Genomic DNA, 20980 nt, shown 5'->3' on the forward strand with positions numbered 1-20980 from the left:
CATACGCGCGTGGTAGAAACGGAAAACCTTTACTTTGAAGAAGGCATGGAATTTCCTTCATTTTTCATGTTCGTAGCCTGGAATGCATTATTGACTAACTTGACTTTTGGAAAAGGTGAGTCGCAGACGGCGAATCATTTTTTATCCTTCGATTCACTTATGAGTACAACCTTATTTATATATCTCCTTTATTTTCTTTTGCTGATACAAAAACATTTCACGACAATTAGCATAGACTACTGTAAGTCAAAAACCAAAAAAAATAATTTTTGAAAAATTACAGGGTGTTTAACAAAAATGTTTTATCAGCTTTTATTCAGAAAATTGGATATTGGATGCAAAACGAACAAAAACTTCGGCAAACACAAATTACTTGTAGATAGTAATAAGAGAGATGGTAACTTTTGAGCTCGGCAAAGAAATAGAGAATGAAATTTTTTTCGTTTTTTCACGAGCGTGGGACAAAGAAAAAATTCTTTCTTTGTCCCGCGCTTGTGACAAGATTTCTTTATTGAGCTCAAAACTTATCATCTCTCTTATTATTATCTACAAACATTATGCTATCGATGTTGCTGATCCTGGCAGTATGCAGGACGCGTGTGATATGAACTTCGTAACAGACTCGCTCATCGTGGAGTCTCTGTGGCTCAGTGGTAGAGCATCGGAGCGCGGAATCCGAAGGTCTGAGGTTCGATTCCTCATGCGGACTCAGAATTTTCTCTCTGTCCCACGCTCGTGACAAGATGAAAAAACATCATTCTCTACAAATTACTTCATATAAAATTGTTACGTTCCCATCTCTCCTCTCTCAATAATATTTAAGCATGACACTATGTTATGTTCAATTTCCCTGTGTTGTATAAGGCGGGAATTTGATCCTTCTGCATCGTGCGAAAGCACATTTTAACCGCTCTTAACCATCTCAGAGAAGTTTTTTTTACAAGAGAGCAGTGCTGACAAATGATAATGAATAGTTGCATTTTTCTTATTGTATATTCGTCCATAATCATAGCTCATCGATCAAAAGCTAAAATCGTGTATTGTGCAAGTCTCAGAGAAAGTTATTGGCACAAACTTGTTTAAGGATTAGTTTAAAGGCACTCACCTCAAAAACAGGTGGCACGACTACCGTTAAATGGTCGGTATTTTCGATATTTTTTTTGTTTTAGAAATATAGTGTTTGGCTTTTTATTTGAATTTAATTTAAGTCGAATTTCCCAATGCATGTAAACTCGAGTAAGAAACTCTCAATTTTCAAGGACCTGTATTATGAAGAAAGTGAAAAAAGTTTTATAAAGAAAAATGATTTTTTTCATGACTTATCGATCAAGAAGTAGAGAAGGAACTTAAGAAAAATTTGCGGATAGCTTTTATTAACGGCTTTTGTCTTATCTCCCCTAAAAAATTAAAGTATCGTTCAGGAGGAACTAAAAGACACGAAAATGCTTTCTAAACATCCTGTCTTCACAAGTGATGGTCGCTGCTGTCAATTGTTGTTTTCGTTTCATTTTTGTTTTTAAACGCTTTTGGGAGGGAGGAGGGGGTGCTGGGGTCAATAATCTTGTGAAAGACGTTGTCCTAAATACTAATGTTCTTATAAAAACACAAATCCTCAAATACTAGTAGTATTAATTTTTCCCCATTTTCCCGTAGTCGTAGTTTGATTGAGATCACAGTTCTTTGTTCACCAAGCGTGTTATTTTGTAAGTTTAAAACCTCGAATCGTAAGTTAATTTATGTCTGATAAGAAAAAATGTTTTCTAATTATATTTTGATTGCTTTATTTCAGAGCGAGATCGCACAATGCTCTTTCCAGATTACTTCTTCTTTGCTGAAAAACGTTTGGTAAGCCATGAAATCGAAACCAAACACGTCAAAGACTTGGATCACTGTGAGCTTTTCTGCTACATGAACGACAACTGCGTCAGTGCTAACTTTAAAAAAGATCCCAAGGATGGAGTAATCGCTTATATCTGTGAAATGAATAACGCCACTCACCTTGAATATGATACTGACCTGATAACTGATGCCGCTTTTTATTATCGTGGCTCAAAGGTAAAATATAAAGTATAACTCAAATTCAGCAACTCGACGCTTTTCAATGAATCGTGAAAAACAACCGACGTGTACCATAACTTCTCTTCTTTCATTCATCTATCAATCATTCAATACATCAATCTTTCTTCTTTTATTTTTGTCCTTTCAGAACGCCTGCGGTAAAAACCTACCGTGTCAAAATAATGCTACTTGTCAGTCCGGTTTCACAATCAAGGGATATCGATGCTTGTGCCCTCCTGGATTCGAAGGAGAACATTGCGAAAAAGGTTAATTACAGAATGTGCTCATGAGAACAAAATATTTCATAGGGTATTTAAACCACCCATATTTATATATCTCGTTTGGCCGTCGAGTGCGCATCTCAAAGGAAGGCTACCGAGGCTGATCTTTGACGACTGATATCCGGCTACAGTTTGGAATAGTGTCTAGAGAGCGATTCCGCTGCAGTGGAAGTTTTGGTTTAGTTCAAATTAACAATTCGTTCGTCACAATGATAGCTAACTTAATGCTTTTTCATCTTATAAAAGTTAAAAATGAATGTGTTATCCGACTCGTGGAACCACCTCCGTTGTAGAATTTTTCTTTTCTTTCCCATTTTTTTAGATATTGATGAATGCCAAAAAAATACTCACAATTGTCACCTGAACGCTACTTGTCAAAACACAAATGGATCCTTTGTGTGCACCTGTTTATTTGGATTTAACGGAGATGGACGGAGCTGCACAGGTAATTGCCTCGCTATAACGTTGAGAAATGTTAGTTTGCTTTCGTCTGTTTATTTGATTAATTTGTACGTTCCTTCTTAGTCGACTGATTTGTTTGTTTTGATAAAGTAGTTACCCTTGCCTTAGTATTTTTGACCAATGGTACAAAATGAAAATCCTTGATCTCACTTGAAAGCAACAGGACAAAATGCTGAACATTTTAGTTGATCAGCTTCAGATCTATAGTAAATAGCGATCAACAACTCTCTACAACTATCGCACTCAATGTTCAAAATATGGATTTGATTTTTGATTTTTTTTGTATCACATTTGTAGACTTGATGTGCATCGTTTTTGTTCTCCAGGAGAGAAAACAATCATCCCCTTATTTTCTCTAGTTGATGTATAATTGATCTTATAAATAGAATCATTATGAGGCTGTGTCTCGAAAGGATTGAAAGCAATCAAACAGAATAATTTGATTGGTTAAAATCGGTGTTGACCGCGGTTAAGATTTTCCCATTCGGACCTATTAAGGTGATTCCTCAGAAAAAAAAGTTATCCGACAATTTTTTCAGTCTTTCCTTAAATGCTCCTTGCCAATGTCTGTTTCGAAAAATATTACCAAAAAGATAAGTCACCTTGCTTGTTTGAGAGAAATGACGGGCCAAACTTACCCCACTTCTGCCTCTACGACCTCTACTAGTGCATTTTCACGCGCCTCATTTCACGGCACATTTTTCGATAGCTGGAAGCAATTATAGTTTTTAAAGTAAATATTAAAAAAAAACTGACAGGTATAGAGTCTTGAGCGTAGGGAAGAATTTAATATTTAATTTGTGAGACGTCGACTCGAAACGTTCCTCGACTCGTTGTTTTCCAGGTCATGATTTTCATCATCAAATAACGGGCTTTGTGCACGCTTTTAGCCATATTTTTTTTTTTTGCCTGCGATGATTTTTTTTCATTCATTCAATATAAAGGGGATAAAATTTGTACACCAATATTATGCAATAAAAAATAGAGGTCACCGTGCTCAAGAGCTGAAGAGCATCGTAACTCTTTGCTTGGTCCATTTATTGAAAAGCAACACCGTGTACTATAAGCGCGAATACAAGCGCGCTTATTCGCCCGATTACGTGACTTTTATGCTCAGTACAGGATGTCCAGTGCGATACTGAGGAATCACAAGATTCAGTTGTTTTTTTCATTTCAATAGTAATTAATGGAAGAATATTTTCCCAAAATTAGGAAGCAGGCAAAGAGAATAAGGGAAACGTAGGCAAATTTTAATCTAGCCGACGAAGCTACGAGCAAAGTATGAAGTCTGAATTGGAGACTTTTGTATGTAGAAATCCAACAACACTTAATGCAAGACTAAGAGTGACTTAAACAGAAGGAAAAAGGTTTTGTCAGTTGCTGGAAAAGGCTCGAGCAAAACTGTACTATACTAAACAGCAAAAATTGACAAGGGAAGATGAGCGATTCAACTTCCCCAGTTCTCAATCATGTTTAAGGGCTGTTGAATCGGGGAAGGTTTCGTCAATTTAAAAAAACCGATAAATTACAGTGAAATTCATTCTCAACTTTATTAAACTCCTCCTCTTGAAGTTCTTTCGTTAAGGTGTCGTATATTTCAAACGCTTTCGGTATTTTCTGTAAAATTTACGATATTTCAAAGCTGAAATTGCCACAAGTTTCAACTTGAACTTTTTTAACGCGAATTTTGATTGGTTTATGTGTTGTCAGGCACACGATTTGATTGGCTATTAGGAAATACTATCCTCCAGAGCGTGTATTGAGAAATAGATAAGATATTAATAAACAACATTTAACTTCTTCTGTAATGTTCTTGGAGAGATATGTTTATATAATATAGGATACTTTTTCCCGCGTTTACATTCTCTCATTTAAAGACTCGGCAAGCTGGGAAATTTCTCGAAATCTACGCTGCATGTCGGGTTTGCATAACTTTCTCAAATTCTCTTAACCTCCTTTCATGTTTAGATGAGCGTATGTAAACACGGGAAAAACGTTCTCTATTGCTTAAGCAGTAATCGGCTCCCAACGAGGTTGTCCAGGCATATCTGCTAACTTCGAAGAAAATTATATACTACAGTACAGTTCCACTTCGACACAGCAAACTTTTTTACAGCCAAATAATTCTAACCTTAGGCCATTTTGACCTAATTAAATATATGGAGAATAATACATGGGTGCCCCTTGATTTGGAATTTCTCCTCGAGTGTTCAACTCGCTATCTCATGAGAATATAAACTGTTATAATCTCTTGGTATCGAGTTGAACACGAGAAGAGAAGCTCCATGACTGCAAGCAACCATGTATTATTTTTTTTATCATATAGACACAATAGGCCTTCACTGAGAAGAAAAGCCTACTTTTCCATAAAATGAAAATTGAGGTTTCACGATCCCCGAAAAAAAAAATCGTAAAGCGCGTCCGTGATAAAGCTCAAGATGAAAAAATGCGTCGAACCATTACAGAAACAGATAATGGGCGTAACTTTCTTTTCACAAAATTCTCAGTTGTTGACTTTTTCCTTATCGTCAAAAGAAATATTTTCATATACACGGCCAAAATCGGCCTGTGGCAAATCTCTCAGTTGTCGATTTTCGTTTTCAGCCGCAAGAAATACCATTACTTAGGTCAAGTACGTAACTTTCGGTTTTTGTTTTCGTATTTTGTTTTACTTCCGCCTTTTTGAATTTTGAACGACACTGTCTGTTACGAATACGATTTTTTATGTGCTTTAAGCAGCCATTAATCCGATAAAATCTCGACAAGCGACCCTGGATCGAGAACGGTCAACGCTTTTCCATTCATTTATTAACCTGACACAGCTGATTGGCGATATCAAACACATGTAAAAAATTATCGTCCTATTAAGCGCGTGCTGTTACGAATTTTCTTAGGGCGGGAAATCCTTCTAAAACACAGCAGTTTGTATGATGATTTTTTTCCTTAAGCTTTCTTATAAAGAAAAACATATCAAACATCGCGTTAACCGAAATTCAACTTTTTAGCCGATCCGTGCCATAATTACAGAAACCTGAGCGAGGCTGACAGAAAGAGCACTTACATCACACCTCACGGTGGAGAAAAATGTGACGACGATTCCTCATCCTTAATATTTGGGGAATGGTATCGTTTTGTGGGAGATGCAGGAACAAAAATGCCAACCCAGTGCGTACCGGGTAATAGATGTGGTGCGATCTTCTCAGGCTGGCTAAAAGGTGGTCTCCCCACACTGGCAGATGATGAGGTTTCTTCAAAGGTCTGCTTTACCAGAGGTGAAGATTGTTGCAAGAAATCAAAGGAAATAAAAGTGAAAGACTGCAGATCCTACTTTATTTACAAATTGCAAAAGCCACCTGCTTGTGATCTGCGCTACTGTGGCACAGACTAAATGCTATAAGCAAGTCAATCTGCAAAGTAAAAGGATTCACAAATCGATTTATTGGCACGAACAAGTACATCAATGATAACAGGGACTTAAAAAAATTCATATGATCCACTTTTTATAATTATTTTATTGTTAAACAGTGAGTAGTTTCAACACAAGAGTACCTTTGGACTGCTTAGTTTGATCTTCCAGGTAAGAGTGCTCCTGAGAAGTTGTGACAGCAAGTAGTCAATAATAGTGACTGACGTTTCTATACCTCAGCGGAAATCATCATCAGAGTCGACTGAACAATAGTTGTTTATCCGAGTATTAGAACAGACTCCCCCCCCCCCGTCCCCCTGCTAATGTCAACAGCTATAGGCACTAGTAAGCTTCCAAATAATCATAATATCTCTATCTATTCCAATCGAGGTGCTTCACTATGTAAGTTTTAAGAACTCTTGATGTTTACTCAGGTCGTTAGAAACTAAAGCAGCTTAGGTGTGTTGTTGATAGAGACTGTAAATAGTTTCTAGAATTGCATAATTGTTAGTCACTGTTACATTGATAATCAAACTTTCTGATGACGTAGTATGGAAAACTAGAACATTCTATTAGGCTATGTAATTATTATATATTTCTACCACAATAGTTGTGTTGTAAGCTTCGAATTCCGGAATGTTTTGAAGTACTGACTGTAAATATATGAAAATCATGTATGCGCACTGCGGTGAAGAAACAAATATAAGAGATCCTCGCAGTTATGAACATTACTGAACTAGTACTTGAAATAAGACCTGAAAAAAATTCAGGCCCGTACGGGATTTGAACCCATGACCTCTACTATACCGGCGCAGCGCTCTATCAACAACTGAGCCAACAGGCCAACTGGAAGCTGGTCATTATGTTGGATCTCTTGTATTCGTTTCTTCGCCACAGTGTATATATCATTTTCATATATCTGCAGTCATTATTCATCACTTGGAAGGTTTAAAGGCACGATTAAAGTACTTTACCACTGTTACTAAATGATTTCTCAAAAGAATTGTGACATCAGCTATATGTACGAAATTGTTTTGAACAGGCTGTGAACTGTGCTTGAGTGGTCTAGACTAAATTTGAAGCAAATAACTGCACGTAATCAGAGGATTCATATATGAATGCGTGCAGGTAGATGTGTATCCTCCCCTCAGTCCCTTCCTTGTTAACATGACGCGAGAGAATTTATTAGATACTCTGATCTTCTTTCAAAGTCAAATCTTTTTCCAGGGTCAAATTAGCAGTTCGAGCGCACGGGGCAAGTTAAGGACGAATTAGACTTAGAACATAACAGCCCATTGAACATGGCACGTTGCCTTATTTAAATATCGCTTTGATACATATGACCCCCTTACAATATAAAAAGAAAAGTAACACAAATCATAAAATAATTTACCGGCGTTACTGTCTTGTTGCCTTATCTATTATCATCTCGTCTCTCGGGAAGACCCAAAATCATTTCACCAAGGGTGCTTGCGCTCTTGGTTATCTGCTTGCAGGTTGTCGTAGCTTCTAAAACCGAAGAATATTTCTTGGCTCGAAAATGTAAATTTCCAACACTGACCGTTATGAATTTGACAGCGACGTCTTCAACTTTTGTTTGTTTCCCTTTGTTTTGTTTCATTTTTTTAAGGTAAGTCTATGAACGAGTCTATGTAGCTGTTTACACATCTTTGCGAGAAGAACTGCACGTAAATATATGACTGATAAACTTATATCACTGTCGCTTCCACTGGCTTCATCCCCCATAATCTTTCAGCTAAGGAAGATCTACGAGCATTTATAACCCAAAATAATTAATGATAAAAATAAGTTTCCGACTTGAGCATTTTGAGAGGCGCGCAATGAGAGTGAAAGGTTTGAGCAAATCAAAAATTTCGTATTTGATTAACACAGTTATGGCTGAGTTTAAATGTTTACATTACACTTAAAATTTTAAGGGAGCCATCGATCTTCTCTTCTTTATCCCGCGGTTACAACAAAGTTAAGCTGCTGTGCTGCAGGGACTGCATTCCAATCTATCAAAAGTGACCCAAAAGTGCTGCTTATTCATTTGGTACCAGAACAGGCCTTTTAAAATTAAGTTTGAAGTCATCTTTCTAAGAGTTGTTGAGTTTAACAACCATTTACAAAAGACAAAAATAAACTACATAACACACAGTCTTGAAATTTTAAGGCAGCTCCTTTAGCATCTTGGCTAATTTCTAACTGCAACCTTTATTGACAACCCTGCATTAAACAATTATTCCACAGTTAAGTCTGCAACCCCTCCTGAAATACTCCAGGATACCAAAAAAAACAACAACAAGCAAACAAACATATTAGTGAAGTGAGCAAACAACCACATGCGTGACTTTCACTTAATCTAAAATTCGTGATTGCAGCATTCCCACGTGCGTAAAGTGCTTGTAACTTACGGGAAACACACGCATGTTACACCAAAAAAACCCGCGTGTAGCAGAAGAGGCCGATTACTCGCAATTTCTCGTAGTTTTGAATTTCCCTTTTGTTTTTCAGAACACCCATATACCTGTACTTTTTTACACCGATGCGATAGAAATTAATTGGAAAAGCATTCCTTGAAATAGGAAGTCGTCCTGTATTTTCAGCGAAAAAGATCGTTAAGTGATCAAAACAACACCGGCCAGATTATAGTCACGTGCTCGGCAACGACTTCTTGAAAGCGATCATCTTTCATTCTTACCATCAAAACAGTCACGTTTGCATAGAAGAATAAAAAAACGAAACGATTACAACGGAAAGACCCAAATTGGCGTAGAAAGAAATAATGCTGCAAATTACCATTTTTTTTATGTCATGGGTACATGTTTCCGTGGGAATTTCTGTGTCAACAGCTTGCTGTCACTCACAAAGTCTTCGTGATTCTCGCTGGTCCTCGTTATGTTTAGCGCATGGACGATTCGAAGATCCTTCAAATTTGGTTTTTAAGTTGATCATAGCACTAATCTGAAACATTTGAAGCCCATTTGAATATAGTAAATGTCGAAACAGGCGTGTAAAGACAATAAATATCGCAACGATCAGTGCAATCATAATAGCGCCAGGACTTTGGACTTACTTCTTCGGAAGGATAGATCTCGAGTTCGAAGCCGACTAATTACGACTAATTACGAAGAGTCCACGCTAATTTGCATATCGCAGAGCGCCCACAAGAACTTGTTTCTATCTACGCTATCGTGTATCCACGAGTTAAACAGTATTAGCAGAAATTTTTTCAATTTTTTTTAATGACTGTTACGAAAATATTTAATGCTCCAAGTATTTCCAGTATTGCCGTATAAACGAATAAATAGCCTAAGCCACCAAGAGGTAATTTAATTGTTGAAGACGATTACCAAACGTTCAAAAACACGCCAAAAAGCTTCCAGGGAGGGAGGGAAAGGCATATTGCTTGATAAAAGTATAAGTTAATACCCCAGATCTCTCCTGTGAATCTGTATTTGTTCAAATAATTCCCGCACAAAAATTACTATTCAGGCTGTTGATTCCAGGCCTAATATCACCCCTGTAGTACAGTTGACTCACGGTGAGCGACAGGTTTGCTTCCGCTCAAAAACCCCTTGCAAACACTTTGTCAATAAAATCCCACACAAGTACGCATTGCGGACCTATTTTTTCATCTTGTCTCGGGCGTGGGACGAAGAAAAACTCTGAGCCCTCACGAGGAATCGAACCTCAGACCTCCGGATTCCGTGTTCCGATGCTCTACTACTTAGTCAGAGAGACTCTATATGACTATAGACTTCTATACTATATTAAAGTTCATATATCGGACACCAGTCCTGCATACTGCTACTATCAGGGTAACAAAGGTCAACAAATAGTGTCAAGATAAAGTAATGCTCCCATTATTTCTTTTGTTTTTGTTTTTAAATTCAAGTTTTACAGGAAAAGAAGTGGCCAATATTCGTGGGTCATGTGTAACGGGTAAATTGTCGCGACAAATTTTCGCGGGTAAGTTGTCACGTGTGAATTGAAAAAAAGGGTCGTTCAGTTAGAAAAAAGCCGTGAGTAAAGGACATTGTCGTAATAAAATCTGCTATTAATCTCACACCATGAAATTCAAAAAAGAGATGGGGAGAGAGGAGTCAGCTGGGAAGAACTGAGAAGAAGGCAAATGGCAAAAAGCATTGGGGCCTCTGGCCACGATGAGGATGGACTGGATTATGCTAAATAGTAATATAAATAGCAACACAAAATTAACACCAACACATTTCTTTCTTTAAAACTTAAAGAGTAATAATTCGACAGAAAACTTTTTCGCGAACTGAAGGACGAAAGGTCTTGAATCCACGCTGTCCTCAACGAAAATAATGGGTCGGGTGGTGCACGATTTTTCATTCACTTTCCGTCATTCAATATCCTTTATTATCCAGATTAATAACTCAAACATTTAAAAATAAACGAATGAAATTGTAGTACAACGTCTATCACATATCAATTTCAGATAGTGCACGGTTGTCGTTCCCTGCTTCGCATAGGTTGTAATCAAATCGTTTTTCTTTGTTTTCAGATACGGTAGCGGATCACAGAGCAGTTTCCATAGCCCGTCTACAATATTATAGATCATAACGCCACATAAATTTAAAACTGCCTTTTTTTGGTTTTAATGTTTTTTTAAGGGCTTCGAGCACATTTTCCACAAAAAATGTCGATCGCAGTTATTGATGTAACTCCAAAAACTGACAAATTTCCGAATAATTGAACAGGATCATAACTTTTCCATTAATTTCATGTTTATTATTACCAAAGTTGGTAATAAAATAATTATGCGTCGAACATTCAGACGCGATAAATCTTGCGATGTTTTTATCTTTTTTGCGCGGGATGCATTTTTTGATCTTTCACATTTTGAAAGTATTGGATCAATCAATCAATCAATCCTTTATTTAAACACGTGACACCTAGGAGTACAGAAGTTCTCGTTAAAACGTGTACGTGTATGTACAATTAGGAATAAAGCACAATTTCTGTAAGAATGCAAATAATAAGTAAATCTATTAAAAAACTAAAAACAGGATCGAAAATCATGGACAAGAGCTATCAATTAGAAGTTACAATATTAACAATATTAACAATAACGGTATTTACAATCACTACCATTAAGCCATGTGGGCTTTAAGAGAACGCTTAAATGAAGCAATATCTTGAGATTCTCTGAGTCTAGGGGGTAGCGCATTCCAAAGTTTACTAGCTAAAAATGAAAAAGACCGATGTAAAAACTCAAGATTAAAAGGAGGTAAATCTAGCCTTGTACTGAGCCCGCGTAAACTATACGGTACATTTCTAAAATGAAAAAAATCACTTATATAAGGAGCCCCCTTATCATACAAGCACTTATATAACATAACCAACGATTGGAATTGCCTACGATTCTCCAAAGACTTAATGTCGGCCAACTTGAGGAGGAAGTCGTATGACACAGACTTCGAGAAGCCTAATATAGTTCTTAATATAAAGTAATTAGTTGTCTCTATTTTTGTAGTCTCCGCGTTACCTACTCCCAGTAAAAGGGGACTGCAGTACTCAAGATGAGGGAGGACATAGGCCTTATATAAACGAACTAACACGTCCTTTGAAATAAACTTACGTATTCTCCGCAAAGCCGAAGCCTTTGCGCATCCCCTATTCAGCTGTTGCTTTATGTGCGCTTTAAATGTTAATTTGCTATCTAGGACCACCCCAAGGATTTTGAGTGTGTCCTTTGTATGGACATTAGAATCATTAAGATGGAAATCATACTGGTATGAAGACGGGCCAATAGCGATAGCTTGCGTTTTGGCGGCATTAATCTGTAAAAAATTCATTGAAAACCATCTCGATAGAACGCTCAGAGCAGAGTTAATTATATACTGCAATACTGTTGGTGAGACATCAGAGGCGTAATGAGTAGTGTCGTCAGCATATAGCCTCAAGGACGTACTAGTAATAAAATAATTAAGATCATTAACATACAAATTAAATAGGAGAGGACCCAACAGGGACCCCTGTGGTACACCAGTTTTAACGGTTATCCACGAAGAATATACACCGTCAAGTTTGAATCTCTGTCTTCGTCCAGTAAGGTAAGCGGTCATAGTTTCCAGCGCATCATGCGTAAAACCATATGCCTTTAATTTAGCTAGGAGAAGCGGGTGACAAACAGAGTCAAAAGCTTTACTTAGGTCGATAGCCACCGCTGCAACAGCTTCTCTTCTGTCAAGACAGGCTCTCCAATCTTCAGTCAATTTCAATAAGGCCGTGCAACACGAGTGACCCTTGAGAAAGCCAGACAGGTTCGGTGAGAGTCGCCAATGAAAGGCTTCATAGATTTGATCGAACAATAACTTCTCATATAATTTCGATAAGGAAGTCAGAACAGAGACTGGACGATAGCAGGTCTCATCCGTCATACTTTCCTTCTTGAAAACAGGAACAACGTCGCTGCTTTTCCAAACTATTGGCCATTGACGGTTGGTGATAAAATAATTGATTAAACGGGTAACCGGCTCGGCAATAACAGGTGAGGATAAACGAAGTAGCCTCTGAGATATCTTATCGCACCCAACAGCCTTGCGAGGGTCAAGAGAATCCAAAATTCTCCTTATCTAGCCAACATCAACTGGGACGAGGTCAAAAACATCATCACAAGTTTTCTCAGCAATGATTTTAACGCTAGGATGATCAACAAACTCAACCATTTCCTTACTGTCACCATCACTCCTGGACACCTCGCAAAAGTAGTTGTTAAACATTTCAGCCACCATTAATGAATCGGTAATTACACGCTCATTCTCAATCAGAATTATCTTTGATTGCTTCTTTTCTTTGCTTGGCAACAAAGGTCTTAACTTATTCCAAAACTCACCATGATGTTTAGTGTTTGACGATGCCTCCATGCAGAACGCCTTCAACCCTTTTCGTTTCAGGGATGTGACCTTGTTTCTCTGTTTCTTGAATTCCTCCCAAGAGGTTGTTGTTGGGCTCTTTGCATGTTTCTTAAACAGTCGATTACGACGCGAGATTTCGCGTTGAATTAATGGAGTTATCCATGGCAACTGATCACCTCTGACCCGTTTTTTCTTTATTGGTGCGTGTTTGTCCAACACTTCAGTGTACAATTGAGCCCAATGGTGCCATAGATCATCAACGTCGTCATAAATGTAAGCGGAACTCCAGGGAATAGTTTTTAGGTCATTTAAAAATTTCAAAAATTTCAAAAAGTCCAATAGAACTTGAAGGTTTAAGTTTCTGTTATCCTAAGAATATGGAGTAATATTCCCTAAGAGGCCTTATCCCTTTTTATTGAGCACAGTGGAAAACAACTATTTGCGTCATTTGCGCTAATGTCCACATAGAACTGACAGCTGCTGAGAGCTTTGTTTGATGTATTTTCATGTTACGCTTTCCTTCATAACAATAGGTCGGTTTGGGCTGCTTAGTCCACTGCTGGGAGCTGGTGATCGACTTTAAACTTTTAGCACACGTGCGGGGTAGAAATAGAAGACCGTAATCTTGAATTGACTTGCTTGACGTTCGGTAAAGGTGACTGGAAAACTGCCAATCGTTTTCCATCGTTCGATTCATTTATGAGTGCAATCTTATTTCACATATCACTTTCATTCTCTTCGCTGATGAAGAACGAATAAAAGTTACAAATAAATTAAGTAAGGTAAGCAGCCACGTTTAACCTCCACCCATGACTGAAACTCATTTTCGTAAAATTAAAGGGTATTTAACGAAGATTTTTAAGCGCATCCTACTCAGAAAGTTGGATATGAGATGCAAAACACAAACAACTTCGACCACCAGTTAAGTCAATTAAAAAATCCCACTTTCCCAACTCTCTTCTCTCAATAACATGCACATATTACACTGTTAAGTTAACTTCCACTGTAGTTTAGCAAACGGAATTTAATGTCTTTTCATTGAACGGAGGTAGATTTTTACCGCTCTCAACCATCTCAGAGAATTTTGTTTTACCTTAGAACATTTCTGGAACATGAAAGAGTATTTTATAAGTTCTAAAGAAAGCTATTGACGCAAAAGTCTTTAAGGACTAGTTTAAAATACTCTCTTCAAAAATTTCACCAAAAACTTAATGACCCAGTATGATTGGATTATTGGAAAAATTTGCATAAATGTTGCGTACAACTTGTAAAGTTTCTCTAGTTTGAAAATTTATGACGTTGCAACGTTCGCTCGTTTGCCATTTATCAATAATAACTTTGATTTGGAAAGATCCTTCTTAATCTTTTTCGTCGACTTCAAATGCCAAGATCAAAACTCTTTACAGAGGAAGAAATAGTTTTGCCGTGTTATTTCTGGAAAGAACCTCATTTATACTCACAAAGGCTGGGTGTACATATCAGGTGGCATCTGTAAACAATTAAAAAAGAAATGATAACTTGACTACTCTCCATCTGAGATGTATAACGTTCAACTTTCAAATTTACTTATCTTCCGGGAAGGGTCGATTTATCACGTTTATACTGAATTTATCAGTAAAAAAATTTTTAATCTGCTGCGTGATGTCAGGAAACAATGGTACGTCTCATTGCGTATTAGCATAAATTACCTCGACTCGAGGGAAAACAAAAACTAACTATTTCCCTCGCGAACATACATTTAGTGTAGCAAATGCAAGTTTTTTTTATAACTTCTCCACTATGACTTAGATAAGACACTTTAAAAAGATTGACAGATCGCTTCTCTTTACGGATTTTGTCCCATCTCCCCTAAAATAATATCGCTCCGGAGAATTCATGAGAATGCCTTGCACGATTTTATGCTATTCATCACGATCATAAAGAGATGAAAAAAGAAGCCAGAGTATATGCTGGTCTACTTTCATTTCTTTTCAATTTCTATTTAATCTTGCTTTAAGTTTTTGTTCGTAAGTGGATTTTGGTAACTCGATCTGTTTCAATTTTCCATCACATTTCTTACAACTTTTCATACAGTAGTTAGCTTTCGGGTTTAGGAAACATTTAGGGATGAACCTGGTGTGTTGGAAATTTAGTTCCTACCCCTGTTTTCTACTGAACGTTATCTCAAAGTCGTAGTAGTCCTGTAAATGTTCGCATTCTATGAACTTTAATGATCAGTTTGCTTCCCTTAACATTAGTTTGAAAAAGAAATTACATTCCTTCCGCGAATCCTTTGTCACTCGCGTCAAGTACCTGCAGTTTTTAAATGAACGTTATAATTATTTACACATCCAGATGTAGATGCTACTCAGAGGGAAGTGATCGAGTAGTTTGTTCGTTCATAAAAGCCCTTATGAAAAAACAGTTTTAGCAAATTATTTAGAAAATAATCCTCGATAAACTCCTTTTTTTTATTTTCTTTTTTAAGATGGATGATTTGGTGCAGAGTGCGTTTAATTTTCTCAATCCAAGGTTGTTTGTTGAATTTACTTTTGTCAGTAAATGCATATGGTGTTTATATAATAAACAAAAAAATAGATGGTTCCCCGTAGATATGGAATTTCCTGCTTCGTGTTAAACACTCACGAGTGAGTGCAGTGAATGAGAAGAGAAATTATCTACGCGCGCCCATCTATCGTGCTTCATGATTAAACGCCAGGGTACATCTGGAAGACAATAATGGTTAGAGTAGGAATAGTGGTAATTAGACCTAATAAATTATTAAATTCCCCATTATCCCCATAAACATCCTTGTTAACCTTGAAGCTTATCCGCAATTAGAAGAATGTATATACCAAAGAAGGCCTAACTATCAGTGTGTTAAAGATCTTGGAACTTCGAGAACATGTGAGGACATGTAAATCAAGCATCACTAACGTAAGAAATTACCTAAAGCTTTATCATGAAACTCAAACCACTTTCTTACTTAGATATAAAAGTAAATATGTTCATAACTAAACTCAGGGTCAGGAAAAAAAGCAAAGAAAACTTGGAGAATCTCGCACAATCATCGATCAAGCTTGAACTCGTCGGGGAAAAGGAATTTAACTTATTTCTGATAAACGACGACCACCACCACGACCGTTGTGCATCATAGAATTGATAAATAATATCGGAAAATAATGATTCGAAGTTTTCTTCTGATATTAGTTAACCTTATCATTATTTTAACGAAACGTGTCTGAGATTAGGAATGCCCCACTTTATTTCATAATCCCTCTCAAGAATTGGAAGGTAAAGAATCCAAAAAGAACACCGTTCACAGACGCAATTTTTGACTACAGACAGTATCGATAAACAAGGAAAACAGGTTGTCATAGCCCTCCCAGATATGTTTACACCAATAGAGGATACGTCTGTTATAAACACGATATGCAAAAAGACGGTCGTCAGATTCCAAGAGAATAAAGGGAGTTTTAAGTAGTTTAAGAACACCTGGTGGAGGGAGATTTCCACATGCCAAATTTTTATAATATTGTTCCAAGGACTGATTTCGGTGTCTGATAGGTATGTTTACATGTAAAGATAAATAATTATTCTTAAGAGACCCAATTCTCTCCATCGAGCGAAGCGGTTAACATCCATTTGCGTCATTTGCTTTAATTTCCACATAGAACTGACAGCTGTAAGCTTTTTTCTTTAATTTATTATCATAGAACGGTTGCGTTCACAAAAAAACAGGTCGATTTTGGAAGTTGAATCCACTGATGAGGGCTGGATATCAACTTAAACTTATGCCATGCATGCGGGGTAGAAACAGAAAACCGTTACCTCGAAGCAGGCACGGAATTTGTCTCATTTTTCATGATAGTAGCCTAGAATGCATTATTGAATTATAGAAAAGGTGAGTCGCAGACGGCGAAGAAAGTTTTATCCTTCGATTCACGGATGAGAGCAATCTTATTTCTCCTTTATTCTCTTTTGCTGATACGAAAAGAGTTAAGGTAACAGCAACTAGCAAAGACTAAGTCAAAAACCGACAACCATGGCGTGTCCTAATGAAAAATTAGAATAAATTTCCTCTTTCTATGATCATCGGTCTAAATAACCAAAGACAATTATGTAAACTCGAATATGAAACTTTGAATTTTCAAGCACCTGTATAATGAAGAAAGCGAAAAAAGGTTTATTGAGGAAAATGAATATTTTTTTTCATGACTTATCGATCATGAAGTAAAAGAGGAACTTGAAAAAATCAGCGGATAGCTTTTATTAACGGCTTTTTCTCTGTCTTCCTTAAAATAATATAGTTCAGGAGTAACAAAACACACGAAAATGCTTTCTAGAAATCTTGTGTCTTCACAAAAGACAAGTGTTTATCGATGCTACCAATTTTTGTTCTCGTTTCATTGTTGTCTCTAACGTTTTGGGGAGGGAGTCGGGGCTGGAGTTAATAATTCAGGGCCCTATTATACAAAAAATTAGGAATTTAAGATATATCCGCGGTAACAGCGACATCAGACGAGTGCAGAGTTTTGTCAACGTTTCGAGGTTTTGAAGATTTGAGAAGTGGGTACTAAAAGAAAGAAAGGGAAAAAAGGAAAAAAAGGAAGAAAAAAGAGGGTAGACGAAAATGAAAGAAAGCGAGAAAAAAAAGGTAAAGGCAAGAAAACCTGCTCATCAATTATTTTCTTTGTTTAAGGAAAAGAAACCGAGTTCCTAACGTACTGGAAAGTGCCTGAAGGCTACATGTGGCTCAAAAAATCGAGACTCAAGGTCACGTTTATGCATGAAATATCACGCATGACTGCATCATTAACAGTTACGAAACCGAAACTCGAAACTGAAAGCCACGTCGACGAACAGACTTTTACAATTAAGAAAGATGCTGTGTTAACCTTTCATGATTATAAGCTAAAACTTCGAGTGAAGGGAATCATCTGCTTGAGAGTGAAGTAAATCCTGCATTCACGCCTAGAGATCTCATCTGAGATGGCGTCGTCAGAAAATGAGACTATCTCTTTGGATCATATCCATCCAAAACCTGCAAATCTTGGAGAACAACTCTCCATTACGGGAAGCAGAGGTCTACTGACAGCTGCCAATCGTTCTTCTAGATCTCGCCGAAGAGTTATGGTCATTCTTGTTGCTATTGCAGTGGCAATTTCTGCAATCATCGCAGCAGTGTTCATTGGAAAATACGTTTCAGAATACCTTAGTGATGATAACATGAAAAGTAAGTCTCAGATGTCACTCAAGTTTTGCTATTTATTCAGAAGTCAACGGTAAAAAACAAACATATTTGAACAAAAGAGAGAAGTTGGTCGAAATTTCAGCACATCGATGTGTCACTGTCGATGTCCTCAGTAATAGAAAGTAATCATCTTATTTTCACATAAAGCTAAAAGCTAGCGGACAAAATTAATCAATAGATATATGGACAAGACGATAAAGTATTCAGTTTGATCATGTAAATGGTAAGCATTAAAGAAGGAAACATGTAGGAGCACTTTCGTTCGCGTTGTCCATACCCCGCCAGATTTATTTTTCAAATTCGATATCAATAGCTTTCATAAATCTAAAAATACCAATTCTACAAAAAAGTTATAAAGCTGGCGTTTTTGTCCTCTCATCAATGTTAGGGTAAGAGCGATAAGTTTTAAATGTGCTTTGGAAATCAAAGAGGCAAGCGATCCGTTGACAGAACATGCACGAGCACATAAGTAGCCGCGAGGCTACTTAAGAGCATTCCAGCGGTAAAATTTCAGTTTTACAGTGATATCTGCCTGTTTGAATTACCCAGTGGTTACCCAAGCGTGCGTTCCTACAAAAGTGAAGTAGGCTCCCGAATACAACCAAAAGTTACAAAATGGCCAATAAGTAGCAGATAACCATTGTTCCAGTTGTTTTCTTAATACCTAGTTTCATCAGTTAGCTTTAGATTAGTAATAAATTAGTCCTTTTATGGAGCCTGGGAAAAAATCTACGTCATTCCAGGCATTTTCAAAGAAGTCATGTACACTTCAATTTTGGGATCATTCGTGATCCGGATTAACTTTTTAGAAAAACTTTTTTAAAACTTTTTCTTAAATAATAAACAGCACCGCATGAAATGCTAAAAACTTGCCTCATTCTCATACGCGTCCTATTTGACAACAGCAGGAGTTTATACAAGTAGGCAAATAAGTTTGCTCAGTGAAGTGAAATGAAGCAAAAGTATGACAAAAGGGTTCTACATGCGTGACATTTTGAAGAAGTTACATATAAGAGTACGCGTTGTGTATGGTGGTCAAAGATTAAGAACTAAATCTACGAGCTGAGTTCTTGTAAGTTTTGCACACGAATTTCGGTTCTTGAGTCCATACTATTTTGATGTAGAAGGCAGAAATAGCAGTTCTAATTTCACTTTAATGGCGTAGGGTGTCACGATGACAAATGGCAAGTTAAGTCGATTAATTTACTTTTCTGATACTTTGTTTTCTTTAACTCTAGATTGCACTGAATTATAAATTCTTCGGACAACAATCAGGCCAAAACGATGTCATATTTCCTCCCAGGGTTTAAGTTAAAATGAATGCTTTCATAAAAAAAAAAAAAAATTCATCTCTTGTGTTGTTCCTCCATTAAGCTACCTTTTTCTACATTTACTTATGTCCTCAGGCATCGACGAGTGCAGCACTGGAATCTATGTGTGTGACATAAATGCAAACTGTACTAACACTGACGACTCTTATATCTGCACCTGCAAGGAAGGATACACCGGAGACGGGCATTCATGCCAAGGTATAATCATTGCATATGACCTAACAAATAGCGGAATAAAGTTTCCCACAAATAAAAAAACTCTTTACATTAAAACTTAGAAATTTGATGCTTTTCTCCCTGTCTAGTAACGTTTTGGCAATTCGTTTTTGTTCACAGATGTCAATGAGTGTAGCGATGGCAACCATGTTTGCGATGTTAATTAGAATTGTAACAACACAAATGGTTCTCATATTTGTAACTGCAAAGAAGGATACGCTGGAGATGGACAGTCATGTCAAGGTGAATAAACTTGCTTTGCTTTGCTAAGCGTACTTGCTTATTGACTAAATTTCTTTGTTTCTTAAACACTGCCCAATTGTTGGGATCATTTGTTTTGATTGCTTTGATTTTTAATATATCTCTATTATGCATCAAGTCTTTCAACTCAGCGGTAATCCACGGAGAACTTCGTGAACGAACGCGCATCGTTTTCAGTGGGGCATGTTTGTCAGCGATAGCTAGAAATGTACATTTCCATTGCTTCCACATCTCGTTTGGGTCGGAAGACTCATATACATTATTCCAACATTGAGACTGAATATCATCTCGAAAATTTTGGCAATCGAATTCTCGGAAATTTCTGTATGTTATCGAATTATGTCCATTCGATATCCCGTTCAGAGAAAGTTTTCTATAAACATACACCATGCTATGATCACTTATCCCAACATGACAAACTCCCGAACAGGCGATCTTATCCGAGCAGTTGGTGTAAATTAAATCAATTAAAGTTGACGAGGTGGGTGTTATCCTCGTCGGTTCAGCGATGAGTTGCTCGAGTCCGTAGACATCAGCAATATTCTTTAATTTGGATGTATCATTGTCATATCGTGCAGTGACCATGTAACAGTTCATGTCTCCCAGTACAAAAAATTCTACATTTTCACTATCCAATTTCCCAATTAGGGATTCAAAAGGTGAAAAAATGCCAATAGGAGAGTCAGGTGGTCTATACCACGTAACAATCACAAAAGGTCTTGTTTTTGGCTTATGGATTTCCAAGCAAAGATTTTCTAATGCATCCATATGTAGATCAGATCGTATTGTAAAGTTGATTGAATTTTTAACATAGAAGCATACCCCCCCGCCGCCTTTCGTAAGTC

At 37.1% G+C, this 20980-nt stretch overlaps 2 protein-coding genes and 1 pseudogene across 3 annotated transcripts in view; all 3 read left to right on the top strand.

The window, feature by feature from the left end:
* LOC149052844 (uncharacterized) overlaps window positions 1-20980 on the top strand; it is a 327679-nt pseudogene that overhangs the window by 70553 nt on the left and 236146 nt on the right. The window lies entirely within an intron of this gene.
* LOC149052845 (uromodulin-like) lies at window positions 46-6189 on the top strand. Its single transcript, XM_089205939.1, has 5 exons — window positions 46-115; window positions 1790-2055; window positions 2207-2324; window positions 2662-2784; window positions 5807-6189. The coding sequence occupies exons 1-5, from the start codon at window positions 46-48 to the stop codon at window positions 6187-6189; spliced, it is 960 nt and encodes a 319-aa protein (XP_089062065.1).
* Window positions 17774-19940, top strand: LOC149052846 (uncharacterized). The gene is made up of 2 exons (XM_089205902.1): window positions 17774-18309; window positions 19734-19940. Exons 1-2 carry the CDS (start codon window positions 18066-18068, stop codon window positions 19934-19936), a joined length of 447 nt encoding a protein of 148 aa, XP_089062028.1. The 5' UTR covers window positions 17774-18065; the 3' UTR covers window positions 19937-19940.

This window comes from Pocillopora damicornis, chromosome 1, assembly GCF_964200805.1.
Source record: "Pocillopora damicornis chromosome 1, jaPocDami1.2, whole genome shotgun sequence".
NCBI lineage: Eukaryota > Metazoa > Cnidaria > Anthozoa > Scleractinia > Pocilloporidae > Pocillopora > Pocillopora damicornis.